The sequence below is a fragment of the Pholcus phalangioides genome, unplaced genomic scaffold, assembly GCF_987345545.1.
Source record: "Pholcus phalangioides strain wild (caught in Gottingen) unplaced genomic scaffold, Ppha-v1.0 ptg000008l_1, whole genome shotgun sequence".
Taxonomy (NCBI): domain Eukaryota; kingdom Metazoa; phylum Arthropoda; class Arachnida; order Araneae; family Pholcidae; genus Pholcus; species Pholcus phalangioides.
The window spans coordinates 57,238,984-57,253,090 of record NW_028301601.1 but is presented as its reverse complement, the minus strand read 5'-3'; the positions used below and the strand labels follow the sequence as shown (position 1 = coordinate 57,253,090).

General features: G+C 42.2%; 1 protein-coding gene across 2 annotated transcripts in view; it reads left to right on the top strand.

The window, feature by feature from the left end:
• The window catches only part of LOC149084587 (uncharacterized), a 112,259-nt gene extending 99,044 nt beyond the window's left edge, over window positions 1-13,215 (top strand). Inside the window, exons 3-5 of one of the 2 annotated variants that reach the window (XR_016192993.1) lie at window positions 6,560-7,574; window positions 10,775-12,063; window positions 12,111-13,215. Coding sequence is in view for 1 of the 2 variants with exons in the window: in XM_089235009.1 (XP_089091135.1) it covers window positions 6,560-7,574; window positions 10,775-11,174 (1,415 nt within the window). In the remaining variant the exon portion in view is untranslated. Of the gene's footprint in view, window positions 1-6,559; window positions 7,575-10,774 lie in introns of both variants that reach the window. The other variant, XM_089235009.1, reaches the window with a different exon arrangement.
• Window positions 13,216-14,107: the final 892 nt, after the last annotated feature.

The window sequence follows — 14,107 nt, the reverse complement described above, 5'->3', positions numbered from 1 at the left end:
AATATTGATTTTCATTATCCCTTGATAAATTGAACGTACTATGGTATTAGTCGGTTTAATACCATAACTGGTATTAAACTGACTAATACTTGAACCAACTGTAATTAATGGGGCCACAATTAAGGGAGAACCGTGGGGTCTGGTGCCGGGTAGGAAGCTGATTTAACCCTTTTTGCGTTTAAAATTACGGTTTACGGAGACTTGGTACCCGATATTTTGCTCCTAGCATATTTCGTCCCTGGTACATTTCGCCCCGGATGGAGCTTGGTGAGTGGGTGAGGGACCGTATGAATGAGTGGCCATATGAGTGACGAAGTGAGTGGTTAAGTAGGTAAGTTTACGGCTGAGTGAGCAATTGTGTGAGTGTATGTATGAAAAAGACGCATTCACCTGATCCCTCATACAGCCACTCATTCAGTCACTCATGCATCATTCACTCATTCACGCAGTCAGTCATATGGTCACTCACCCACTCACTTGGTCACACATTATGTCACTCACTCACTTGGCCCACTTCGGGACGAAATGTCGGATGCCAAATTTTTCCGGATCCCTAAAAATTACACGAAGGGGTTGCCAAAATGTATACCGGCCTCAGGCAACTGGATAAATTTTTCCGTTTGTATGCATGTAATAATAAAATCTCGGGTTCTTAACTAACTCACAGTATTGGGACCCTTGCCAGACTCCATAAATTGGAACTTTTCTTCAACCAGAACGGTACGGAAACACCGAAACCAGACACAGCTTTCCCTGCGGCTGCTACGGGGTCCGGCTAACGTAATGTAACGGGGTGGGGGAAGGTATAATTTACTCGACTTCATTCATTCAACAAAGACGGTCTTTGTCTGTAGGAATAGGCCAAGAATTCCAGGAGTTCCAGTTATTCATTCTGTAAGAAGATCCCGTTTTTTTGCTCCGTACTTGACGCCAAGATGTTGCGAGAAGAATGCGCCGGGAAGCATGCCAGGATCGCACGAATCGCACAAGATGAATGACAGGCGCGAAACGACCTCCTCCTATACCCGAAAACAGTTGTCGAAAAATTTTCACAGGCAACGCTGTTTTTTGACACTTCGTCAGCCTGTTCACGGCTTGTCTTCACTAATGATGGGCCCTTTCACAATTTCTCTCTTCTCTTTTTTGTTGTTGCTGCTTCCTCTCGCTCGAGAGAGGACGGATATTCCCTTAAGCGGTTGTAGTAATCATCAAGATTATTTGGGTCCCATTAACTAGTTTTGATCTCATCTATTCCCAGAAATACTTCGCCCCCATTTTAGGGGGGGTTTCCATTCATTTTTTTTTTTTTTTTGGCTGTCGGAGGAATGCTGATGAATGGAAGACAGTGTTGGGTTACGATCTTGTCCTATCTGGAATTACACGGATTCCTTGGATTCGGTTGGAATCCCAGTAAGAGAATTAATTGAAAAACCGCACAGTCGTATGCTGCAGCGATCCAAGGTGATGGAATTTCACGCTGACGAGCAATAGGATGTCAAGCCCAAGTCCTAAATGGGACTTCATTCTAGCTCGTCAGAACTTGATCATATGGCGTTTTTTTTTCTAGAATCTCATCGATAATCTCAATGGCAATTTATCTGGAGCTGTTGGTCCATACTTTCAGACACGCTTTCTACTCCCCACGTGGCCCGCGGGATAAATGTGGCTCTGAAAGCCATCTGATGTAGCCCGAAACCTCAAACCTAATTTTGTAAAAACTATTGTATGAAACTGATGTAATAAATGAAATGAAATGAAACGAACTGAACAAAGCGGCACATTTCCAGGTCACTCAGTTCACTGCAGTTTCACATCGCTCAAGTGTCGTGTGGCACGTTCCCAGATAACTTCTGTACCGGCGGAATGCAGTCGATCCCGCTGATAACGGTCCCACTTTGAACAGGGCCGTCTTAAGAACATCATGGGCCCCCGGGCCAAGTGATTTTTCTGAGGCCCTACCTGGTAAATTCTAGAAAAATTTTACCAGATCTCATTTTTGTGAGGCCCCTTTTCTCTTGAGGGCCCCCCGGGCTGTGTCCGGTCGGGCTCATGCGTTAAGACGGCACTGACTTTGAACGTTTTCGGTAGTAAATTTCCCATGGCAATAGATCGGAGTTTTACTCGGTTTGAAAGATAGCTTATTTTTGAGATCTTTTAAGCCACCCGCGGAACATTTGCATATCACTTAAGTGACCCACAGCACATTCCTAAACCACTGAAGCGATCCGTGGCATATCAACCGATCATCTGAGTTAATCACGCCCCAGTTCCAAATCACTTGAGTGACTCTCGCAGCACATCTAGAAATCACTTTAGTGACTCGTGAAGGGAGACATTCCCCTATTTCTCTGTAATGCTGCCCTTTCTGACTATTTCGTCATGCAAAAATGCCCCGTTTTTTTCTGTTTCTTCAGGGTTATTTTAATTTATAATCTTAACCAAACTCAAGTTAAAGATAATTTGAATAGTTTAGAAATCGTCGAAATTATGCACAAGACTCTATAAAAATATGAATATTCACCACAGGTGGCGCATGTGCACCTTTTTTGCGTGAATACATTTTAATTCACTGTAGACTTGTTGTAGCACTGTATTTCTCGCCAAGGTCTGTTTATAAGCAGACTGACAATTTCACTGATAATTGCTAACATTTCTTCGGCGAGAATTGGCTATAGCCAGTGATCATATACCAATTTCCCGCATTTTTCTCAAGAAAATATGATCGCCCCTCATAGTTATGGAAATTCAACTTCGTGCATAGTACTTTATTGCACCTGATTGTAATTTTTATACTTGAAAGATTCCTGAATACGTCGACCTCGGTCGTTACGTACAGTTTCACAGAAATCTTCGATGTCGTTGTAACCGAGTTTGGCTGTATATGCAATTAGATACTCGAACGATTCTGAAATTCCCAGAGACTTAACGCTATACAGCTCTGTCATCTTCTGTTTTGTAGGAGTCATGAATACAAACATTTTAGAAAGTCCGCAAAATATACTGAGAAATTGAATTTTCTGGATCATGCCGATATTTGGAAAGAAAAGTGATTTGCCTCCTCCGGGAATCGAATCCGAGCCCCCTTGCATACCGGGCAAGTGCGCTAACCAGTACACCAGAGACACACTTTTCAATTCCTCATAACACGCATTAGTAGCGTGAAGCGCTGAGTGGAGTCATAGCAACCTCTAACTACAGGAATTTTCGCCCCAGTTGGCGTTTTGTATGATGGTATTTTTTTCGGCCTGAAATATACTGAGAAATTGAATTTTATGGATGGAGGAAATATGAAAAGTATGTGCGTGTGTGTCTCTGGTGTATTGGTTAGCGCACTTGCCCGGTATGCAAGGGGACCCGGGTTCGATTCCCGGGGCAGGCAAATCCCTCTTCTTTCCAAATACCAGTTTCGGCATGACATCCAGGAAAATTCAATTTCTCGGTATATTTCAGGCCGAAAAAATACAATCTCTTCATCCGCAAAATATGTTCACCCAGCTCTGCAAATCCCTCCTGGATACGTCCTGAAACCTCGATATTCAACAGAAATTCGAAATTTTCCTGATTCCATCCATCAAGTAGGTCGTATCCATGAACTGGAAAAAGAATCGCAAGAATCTTGATTAAGACAAGTCAGTATGAGATATCGCTTTTTGTGTGAATCCAACAAGGATTTACACAAACACTCCCCCAAAAAAGGGGGAAGCAGAATTTCTTTCAAAATAAACCACGGCTAATAAGTCACGTATAAATCGTACTCTGGCCGGTGTAATTTCGTTGCGAAGAGGCATTACTATATCCATTCCGTTTGGTGGCTCTCTTCGAAGCTCTCTGCACAAAATTACAGCAATAGAACCATTTAACTACCTTTCTCCCCACATCTTTGTGGTCCATCCATAAAAAAACACGTGAAGACAACCACTTATTAATTCCCCTCCTCCTTCCAGAACCCATCTGTGAGAAAAGCCCAGTCTCTTTCCCAAATACAACTTGAGAAACAACTGTCAGTAAAGTACGGAAGGCGTTGCTGAATCATAAATAAAGGTCAGAGGGTTGTTTCTGTTACAAAAGAGGATGGAAACATACCGTATATCCGTATGTGATATTCGATAATCGTACAATTGTGAAAGTAAGGGTTCTTATTTCCGGGTCTTCTGTCCAACTTCGATCAAGGAATCGTGTTGCGCTTGAAATTTGATCGCCGATTTAATTTGTCCAAATAGGATCTATCCGTAGGCTGAGATTACACTGTGAAAATTTGATAACAGATCTTTCTATAAAACTAGCAAAATTCAACCAATAAACGCATCGTTTACATTCGAGCAAATGCAATGGGTGATCTTATTTTGGTGGAATTTTTCAAATTTTATGGGATGTTTGTTTCTGTTGGGCCGGGATTACACTATAAAAGTTTTATAAAAGTTCATTTATATAAAACTTAAAACGTATATGTAACCAATTAGGTTACCGGTTTCATTCGGGCAAATGCAACCAATGCTGTTATTGGGGTTGCATTTTTCAAGTTTTATAAATGGAATTTTATAAAACTTTTATAATGTAATGCTGGGCCTTACAAAGAGAATGGAAATATACCGTATATCCGTATCATATTCGATAATCGTACAATTGTGAGAGTAAGGGTTCTTATTTCCGGGTCTTCTGTCCAACTTCGATCAAGGAATCGTGTTGCGCTTGAAATTTGATCGCCGATTTCGTTTGTCCAAATAGGATCTATCCGTAGGCTGAGATTACACTGTGAAAGTTTGATAACAGATCTTTTATAAAACTTGCAAAATTCAACCAATAAACGCATCTTTAAAATTGAGCAAATGCAATCGGTGATCTTATTGGCGGGGAATTTTTCAAATTATCAAAGAGCTTTTACAAAACTTTTATAGTGTAATCTCGGCCGTAGACACCACTGTTCTATCCATAGACATAAGATTAAGATTGGTTATATTATATCTATGGTTCTCTTTGTCACGCGAGTATGATTAAGGGTATTTTCACAGTACATTGTATTGTACATTTGCAGTCGGTCTGGTGCACAAACTTAAATATTTGCTCACGTGAATAAGGTATCATTCAATTTTTCTTGATGAGATATGTACAGGGTCCCCTTCTAAGCTCAAATAACTTATGAATCGTTGGTTTCGTGAAAACATACATTCAATTATAAAATTATTACGCTATAAATAACGTAGCCATTCGAGATAAATGATGTTTACTAGAGCCGGATACGTATTGGGAAACGAAATTTAATTCTTTTACACTGTTCCCCTGTCCTCTAGGTATAAACTGAGATAATTTTATTCAAAAACCTCTGAAGATGAGAGAAAGAGCAGCACGTATACTGCATTATGAGATAATCATGAGAAAAAAATTCTTCAAAGTTGCCCAATCTGTTAAAACTTTTCTAAATTCAGTGAGATACCACCTTCCCCACAACTTTAATCAACGGTATCTCAGTGAATATTGCACTTGAAAGCATGAGGTTCCTTTTGTTAGGCTCAAAAGAGACAACTTTCTAATGTACGAATGCGACTCACGACAAATTTGCAGATCGCTTGAGTAATCCGAGACTCATTTCCAGATAACTCAAGTGACCCACGGGATATTTACAGATAATTTAAGTGACTTACGGCACAGCTCCAGGGCACTTGAGCGTCCCTCGGCGCGGGTCCACATTACTCAAGTGACCCACGGTACAGTTACAGACCGCTTGAGTGACCACTTGCAGCACTATTATTTAAAAGCACTAGCGTTTACATGTTGGAGTAAATCAAGAAGCTATCCATACTTAGAATAGGACAACCATAAGTATTCTTTATGGGCATTGTATAATACTTTATGATGTATATATATTGTTTGTGATTGCATTTTCAATTGGGTTGCCGTATTTTTTAAATATATAACATCCATATTTGTTATGGGCATCTTTTTCTCAGCCACCTCGTTGTGCATTTTGCCTGTTGTGGCGTTGTATTTGTACAGATCATTTATATTACCCAAGGCACATTTCCAGGTCTTTTAAGTGACCCACGGAACAGTTTCAAGTGACCCAAGTGACGATCTGGAAATGTTTCCAGATAGTTTAAGTGATCTGCGGCACAGTTCAAGATCACTCAAGTAGCTCGCGGCACATTTCTAGATCACTAAAGTGGCCCATGACACGTCTTCATACCCCCAATGAAGTGGCCCGCATTCTCATAAAAGTTGGGCATCCTTGAGCTAAACGGTACCCTCACGTCGGGAAATACTGTCACATTCATGGAGGAAAAAGTAAAGCAGGGAGAGAGCTTTCTCCTCCGACCGAGTGGGATAGAAGCGTTTCCCAAAGATGAAACCGGCGATTGCAGCCAAACTGAAAAATTAAATTATTTTATAAAGATAATCCATCCATCGAATTTTCTCAGACATTTTATTGGTCCAGAAATGTAAAGAAACGCTGATTTAAAACCTCGAAATGTCGGCATTATACTGTAAGTGAATTTAATATGCTTTTTTAATGCTATTCGATATTAAATATATAACTTACATATTTCAATACTTTTTCTTCCAGACACGGGTGTTGATATGCGAATACAAGTCTTGAAGACATCACTGAAACCGAACGAAAGCACAAAACCTCGACCGGACAGCCGACAAGCATCAGCAGCAGCAGAAACAGCAGCGACAGCTCACCTCAACGACCGTAAGCTCCTGGTGACGACATCATCAGTTCTTCCCGGAATCATGGTGCACACTCCCGGAAGCCACTCTCTACCTGATCCAATGTTACCACCAAAGACCAACCTCCCTCCGTTTGCCGGATTACCTTTCCTACCGGCGTATTCGATGGCCGGATACGTACAGCCCCTGAACGGACACCCGTTTGTGTTCGCGGACTTTCCTCACGGTCTAGCGGTGCACCCAAAGACGTCCCTGAAAGAGCACCACCACCACAATCACCACCATCATCACCACCACCACCTTATCGGCAGAACTTCGCCAAAGAGCACTCGGCACCACCAGCAGCGAGTCGTCGAACCCGGTAAAGAACGGTCTCCCGACGCGTCTTCTTCGTCCTCGATGACGACGACGACCAGTCCGACACCCGTCGACCCAATATCGAACACTGAACCGAAACAGCGTCGCAACAAGTCGAAATTCGATTTCTCGAAACTTGCCGAATCCGCGACGTCCAAAGACGACAAGGACGTTGCCAGTCCATCTCCGGCACAAAACACCGAAGACAAACTTGCAACATCTACTTCTCCTACGAGTTCTTCTTCTTCGGGTACCGCAACACCCAAGGCCCCCGTGGCCCTCATAACGAGTCACGCTTTCCCGTTCCTCTCACCTTACTACAGCCTCGGTGCCATGGGCCTTGCAACCGACTTCCTGGAAAGGAAGCTTGCCAGAGGCCGCGGCTCCTCCAGGCCCAAAAAGGAATTCATCTGCAAATATTGCCAAAGGAGATTCACCAAGTCATACAACTTACTTATCCACGAGAGGACTCACACGGACGAGAGACCTTACACGTGCGACATCTGCCACAAGGCTTTCAGGAGACAAGATCACTTGAGAGATCACAGGTGAGGATCACGTGTTATTTCTCGATTTCACCCCCCCCCCCCTTACGATACCATTCTACAAGCTGTTCCAAATTGTTTGTTTGCTCAGCAGATATTCCCGCAACAGTTTGACTTTACATATACAGAACCATATTTCCAATTACAATTTATACATTTTTTCAAATGTTCAAATGATGTGCCATTACTTGAAATTTCATACATTTTCTGAGGGGTTGTAGTCATAAAAAATAGGAAAATTAACTTTTTATACAGGGTGTCCTATAAGTGCTAATGCGGCCTTTATCTCATCAATCGTCCGTCTTAAATGTATATTTTCAATTTAAAAAATGCTCAAAAGCATAGGCAGAGATAGACTTGGAAGTCTGGGGAGGGGGGCACTATGATGATTATGTCGATTCATATATGCATATATACATTGAATCAGTCAACTTCACCTTTGACGCTGCCCCCCCCCCGTATCTCCGCCCATGCTCAAAAGGCGTTCAAAAATCATCCTGCACCAGTTTTGAGAGTGAAAATACAGTGTGCGACGAAATAAAAGAGCTAAATTTTTATACTGACCCCCCCCCCCCGTCCTCTACATTCTAATCAGAAAGTTGTTGCCCTGTCTCTCCTAAGGCCAACAAAAAAATTCCATGTTTCTAAGTGCAATATTCACTAAGATATTCCGAATTCAAAACATCGGGGGAAAAGATGGGAATGAACAGCATAAATGAGAGAAAGGAGCTTGTCCGTTAGTTTTTGCTGTTCTTTCATAACTTTTATCCGATTTTTGAATTCAAATTTCTCAGCGAATATTACGCTTATTAACATGGAGTTTTTTCTATTCACGATGGGGGGGGGGGATACAGGGCAACAACTTTCTAATTGGAAGTTGAAGAACAAGGGGGACAGTATAAAAATTTAGACTTTTTATTTTGTGACACACTGTGTTCAACTCCCAAAACAGTCACGGTAATTTTTGAACGCTTTTTGCAAATTCCTGAAATTGGAATCATACGTCCACGACGGACGGTTGATGAAATAAAGGCCGCATCAGCACTTACAGGACACTGTATTGTGTGCTAGAACCTCCAATTAGTGAAATATAGAACCCGCTCCAAGAAGTCATTTGCAAAAATCTCCATGTTTTTAAATGCAATATTTATATGACTTTGTAGTTTTCAGCATTCTGCATGGTTTACAAAAATCGCGAAATCCTAACCCTCTCACCAGCATTGATGAGATTTTCCCACTCCTTAAAAAGCCACTCAATCCAGCCGTTGACAGGCTCAGATATTTTGTAACGTTTATTTCTCAATGGACAACTTTTCCTCATATCCTTTACTTTGCGGCTGCTGATAATCGGAGGAAAGTATACTTCATGAAAATTATGAATTTCATGGCAAAAACATGGCATTTTACGGGAAAGGGGGGTTATTTAGTGTTGTTGTTAGCTGTGCCGCCAAAACTAATTTTAAAGTGCAAAAGTTCTGTAAAAAATATAACTGTCATTATGGTTATGAAAATACGTTTCGCGCATTTATTGCAATTATTATTATTTTTTTGATGTGAATACGTCTTTTAAATCATCTGACGATACTCAGAATTGCAAAAAGTTGCGTAACGAAATTTTTTTAAACGCCCATATCTCAAAAAGTACGCAACGCAAGTCAAAAGCAATGGTATCGTCAGATGCACATTGCGAAGTTAAATCCAATGACATTACTCCAATTTCAATATCTCTTCCCGTCTGTACATTAGGCGCGCTGCCCTGATTCGTAACAAATTGTTTTCCGCTATATCTCGAGCAGTTCACAACGAAAACAGACGGAATTCGTATCGTTTGTTAGCTATTCCAAAGACAAATCCGATGATAATGACAAAATTTCATTATGTCAGTACCTTCCACACGCGATTCAAAGCACAAAAAAAAACCTATTCTCGTCGAAACTTGCGATCGTGCCCATGACACAGCCTACATCAATTTTTTTTTTACAAAACCTTTCCAAAAACGAGTCGTTTCGCAACATAATCTCTTCTCCATTTGCGACCCAGAAGTTCGGAGCTGGAACCAGCAACGTCTCCACCATGTGATCGTATCTGCCGTAGTGACATTTGCAACACAAGTTTATTTCTATTTCACTTTTCGGTCCTGAGAAGATTGAATAATTACATTTTATTTTTATGATCAAAAACGATTTTCCCAAAAAAGGTTTATGGCATTCCAAGTAACCGAACGTCATTTGACGAACATTTCTAATTGGAAGTATGTTTCTAGAGCCAATGGTTACAGAGATATCTGAGCAAACAATTTGGAACAGCCTGTAAACGAATTCTATAGACTTTAGCTCTTTAAAACCCCCATGCTGAATCCTCATCCGCCATCTTTGAGCGAAGTGTGACGTCAGTATTATCACTGTAGCACCCGAGCGGCGGAGTGGTAACATTCTCATCTGCTACGGCCAATCACGAGTTTAAAGCTCGTGACTGGCCCTATTTCGAGCCATTAGCGAGCGTAAGGGCCGGGTTTTCTTGAGGGTCCCATTTGAAGAGAAACACAAGAGAGTAATGTTTGTGTAAAAGTGAGTGCATACATGAGTTGGGAAACGTTTCCAAAATCTATGTTTTTTAAGTTAAATGGTTTCTGGAATTCATTTAAATTTAATTTTACGACTGTAAAATGCCGCCATTGCTTCAGATGATTACTATTATTAGCTTTTGCTGTGAAGAAAGCCTGTCGGGAAACGTCTTGATGTTGCTGCTGCTCGTCTCGCATTGGTTGAGACGTGATGCTGTCCAAGATCCATAGGTTTAATCCATTCAAGATCCTCAGAAACAAGTTCTTTACATACCGGGCCTGCCTGGGGCAACCACCGACGGATGACATCTTCATTTCTCACCTAACTCCACTGGTTGAAAATTGTCGCATGGCGATGTATGACTGTAGTGCCAGTGGGTCATACCAAGGCCCTGTCCCATGAGGGATATAGCATTACCCCAAGGGGTTGGGTGACTTCTTAAAGATTATACGTCACTCGGAGCAGCAAAACTGTTTTTTTTTTGTTCAAATGTGTAGGACAATGAGTCCGCTACCCCCTTCTAGAGTCTTAATTTACATAATGAGCCCTGCTAAGCACTACACGCATCAATACTTCATGACATCACAGCTCAAAATAAGAAAATCTCGATCAGTAACAGTGTATTTCTTATCCCTTCAGGTACATCCACTCGAAAGAAAAACCCTTCAAATGCGGGGAATGCGGAAAGGGCTTCTGCCAATCCAGGACCCTAGCGGTACACCGGATACTCCACATGGAAGACTCACCGCACAAGTGTCCGACCTGCGGACGCACTTTCAACCAGCGGAGCAACCTCAAGACCCACCTCTTGACCCACACGGACATCAAACCTTACAACTGCGACGCTTGCGGCAAGGTCTTCCGGAGGAACTGCGACCTCCGAAGGCACAACCTGACGCACACGCTGGGGATACCGGAGGACGGTTCCGAACCCGATTCCATGTCACCGTCGCATCGGGAACACACCTGTGATCACTACTGCAACAACGACGACGAAGAGGACTGTCCGTCTCAGGAGATAGTTGACGTTGAAAACTGAGAAACCCCCCTCCCCCCCGCTAATTTGTGGACTATCCTAGAACCGTCTCTCGAAATTTCGATTCCAAATTATTTTATGGACCCCGCCGATCTATCGTATGTATTACATTGTTAAATAAACAGGAGAGGGAGAGAGAGAAAAGGGACCTAAAGAGGACCTATGCAAGGTCCGTCAAAAAGGTGAAGTTCCTCAAAGTTTAATGCGAGTATTTCCTCAGTGTGACACTACTCCGTAATTAACGGCACTTGAGCGACCCTGTGACATGCTGCTATATTTTGGATAACATGGCGTATATCCTCCAGTGCGCCATGTGTAGAAAATTCATCCCCAACAATCCACCGTGCACCGAAAATTCATCGACAGGTGAGCAAATGAGCGAGTGAGTGAGCAAGTGATTCGCAGCTAGGAAAATTGACAAGAGATTCATCGGCGAAGGGATATTAGTGAGTGAGTGGATGAGTGAGTGAATGAGTGAGAAAATTAGTGAGTGTGAATGAGTGAGAAAATTAGTGAGTGTGAATGAGTGAGAAAATTAGTGAGTGTGAATGAGTGAGAAAATTAGTGAGTGTGAATGAGTGAGAAAATTAGTGAGTGTGAATGAGTGAGAAAATTAGTGAGTGTGAATGAGTGAGAAAATCAGTGAGTGTGAATGAGTGAGAAAATCAGTGAGTGTTTGTTCAGATTAAATGAGTCAGTGAATAAGTGAGCAAGTAAAGGAGTTAGTAAGTAAAAGTGAAGCAGTTATGGAGTGAGGTGACCATTAAAAGAAGGAGTTTAGTTACTATGCGAGTGAGTGAGTGAGTGAATGAATAAGTGAGCGAATGAATGAATAAGGGGAATGATTGAATAAGTGAGTGGAGGAATAAACTAGTGAGTGAGCAGTAAGCAGGTGAGTGAGTGAGTGGAGGAATAAACTAGTGAGTGAGCAGTAAGCAGGTGAGTGAGTGAGTGAATGAATAAGTGAGCGAATGAATGAATAAGGGGAGTGATTGAATAAGTGAGTGGAGGAATAAACTAGTGAGTGAGCAGTAAGCAGGTGAGTGAAATACTCACTCAATTGCTCACTTACTCGATCCCCTCATACGGTTACACTCTCAGTGCCTCATACGGCCGCTCACTCAACTAGCTTATTAACTCATTCGGCTACTTAACTCGTTCGAACATTCACACTCTTGCTCAATCACTCGGTCACGAACATGGGAAGAGCAGGCAAGCGAGTGAATGAGTGAGTCACTCATACGGACACTAACTCGTCTGCTGCTGCTTGGAATGGAGCGGGATCCCGTCGGGGGCGGGCCGGCCCGGTGGCTTGCAAGTCGGGGGAATGTCCATTCCCGGATGCCAGAAGAGTTTTTCCAGCATGGCCCAGCCGCAAGGTAATCCGCTTACATCCCGCAAGGGACAGAGCGGGAGGGCCATGTTTGGTGTTATGGTCACTAACTCAATCCCTAGCTTATTCACCAACTCATTCGGCCATTCACTCGCTCACATATTCACTCACTTTTTCAATCACTTGGTCACTCACTCGCCGGTGATGAACTGTTGTTGATGAATGGTTATCGATGAGTTTTCCCGGCGGGGATTTTTCCGCTGGTGAGTTTTTCTAGAGGTGAATTTTCCTGTCGGCAAATTGCATGATGGCAGTGAATTGCGTGACGGTGAATTATTGTCGGTGAATTTTCCCGTCAAGCCCACAGCGCACACCAATTCCGATGTTTCGACATGCAGGTTTCTCTGACAGTTTATGGATTTGTTACTGTACCGATAAAAAAAAAAATCACCGATTCTCGAAATCAAGAGATTGCTTTAGCTGTTGTTTTTGCTCTATGTTATTTCGTCCCTCCCCGCTCTAGACATAGAAATTGTAATTAATTTCTGATATTGTGTGTGTACGTGTGTGTGTGTGTAGATATAGACGATTAAGAAAATTGTACTCTCTAATCATGACGTCAAATTTGGGTTTATTATATGAAAAGAAAAATTAAATATTAAATTATTGCGTGAGAAGAAAAAAAATTCATTAAAAATTATTTGTGATTCACTTTTTCTTATGATTTCTATTGATTTTTGCAAAACAGATCTGTCTTTGAAAATTATACTGGTGTATGTGTTTCTCAATTTTTCCAGCCCGTGTCCCCGCATTTGAACCATATTTTCCTGTCGTGCCCCCCCCCCCCATATCGTTCAGCAGAGCCCCTGGGGGGAAGGAGGGCTAGGATCTTTAGTGGGACCCTAGACCAGATATTTCACGGACCCTCTATAGTAAATTTATGAAGTGAGAAAAGGAAAAAAATGGTAAGAATCATCTCTGGCCTTCGGGCTAGAGCCCTGTCAGCCCCACCTATGTAGTTGCCACGCCTGTCTTATTTACAGCTCCCTATACCCTCGTCCGCTTTCTACTTATCGAATTGAATTTAATTAACACTAATTTCATAATGAACAAAAATAGAACCGATCCCTAGAATCTCTAGGTCAGTCATGTGTCCACAAGAAGTGCCGTTTTAAGGCATGGGGCCTTCGATGGATTCTCAAGCGAAGAGGGGGCCTCACAAAATGAGATCTGGTTGAAATTTTCGAGAATTTGTTTGGTAGGGCCTCAGAAAAATCAATTGGCCCGGGGATCCATGATACTCTTAAGACGGCCCTGTCTACAAGAGGGGAGGGGAGGGGGATGGTCATTACTCCCAGGAGCCTTATTATATGGCAACAATAGGTCTGTTTGAAATACTGGATGATCCAACGAACTACAAAATGAATCGGACCACATGGCACATCACCCTGATCTTCGGTGAGCTTCCTTCTTGTGAGGCTTTTATGCATGGCCGTCTCAACATTGTTGGTTCCCAAGCAAAGTGATGCTTTGGGTCCCCACGCTTCGCTGGCATAACAGCTTACATTTGGAAATCATAGTAACAGATCAAATTGTGCATTGT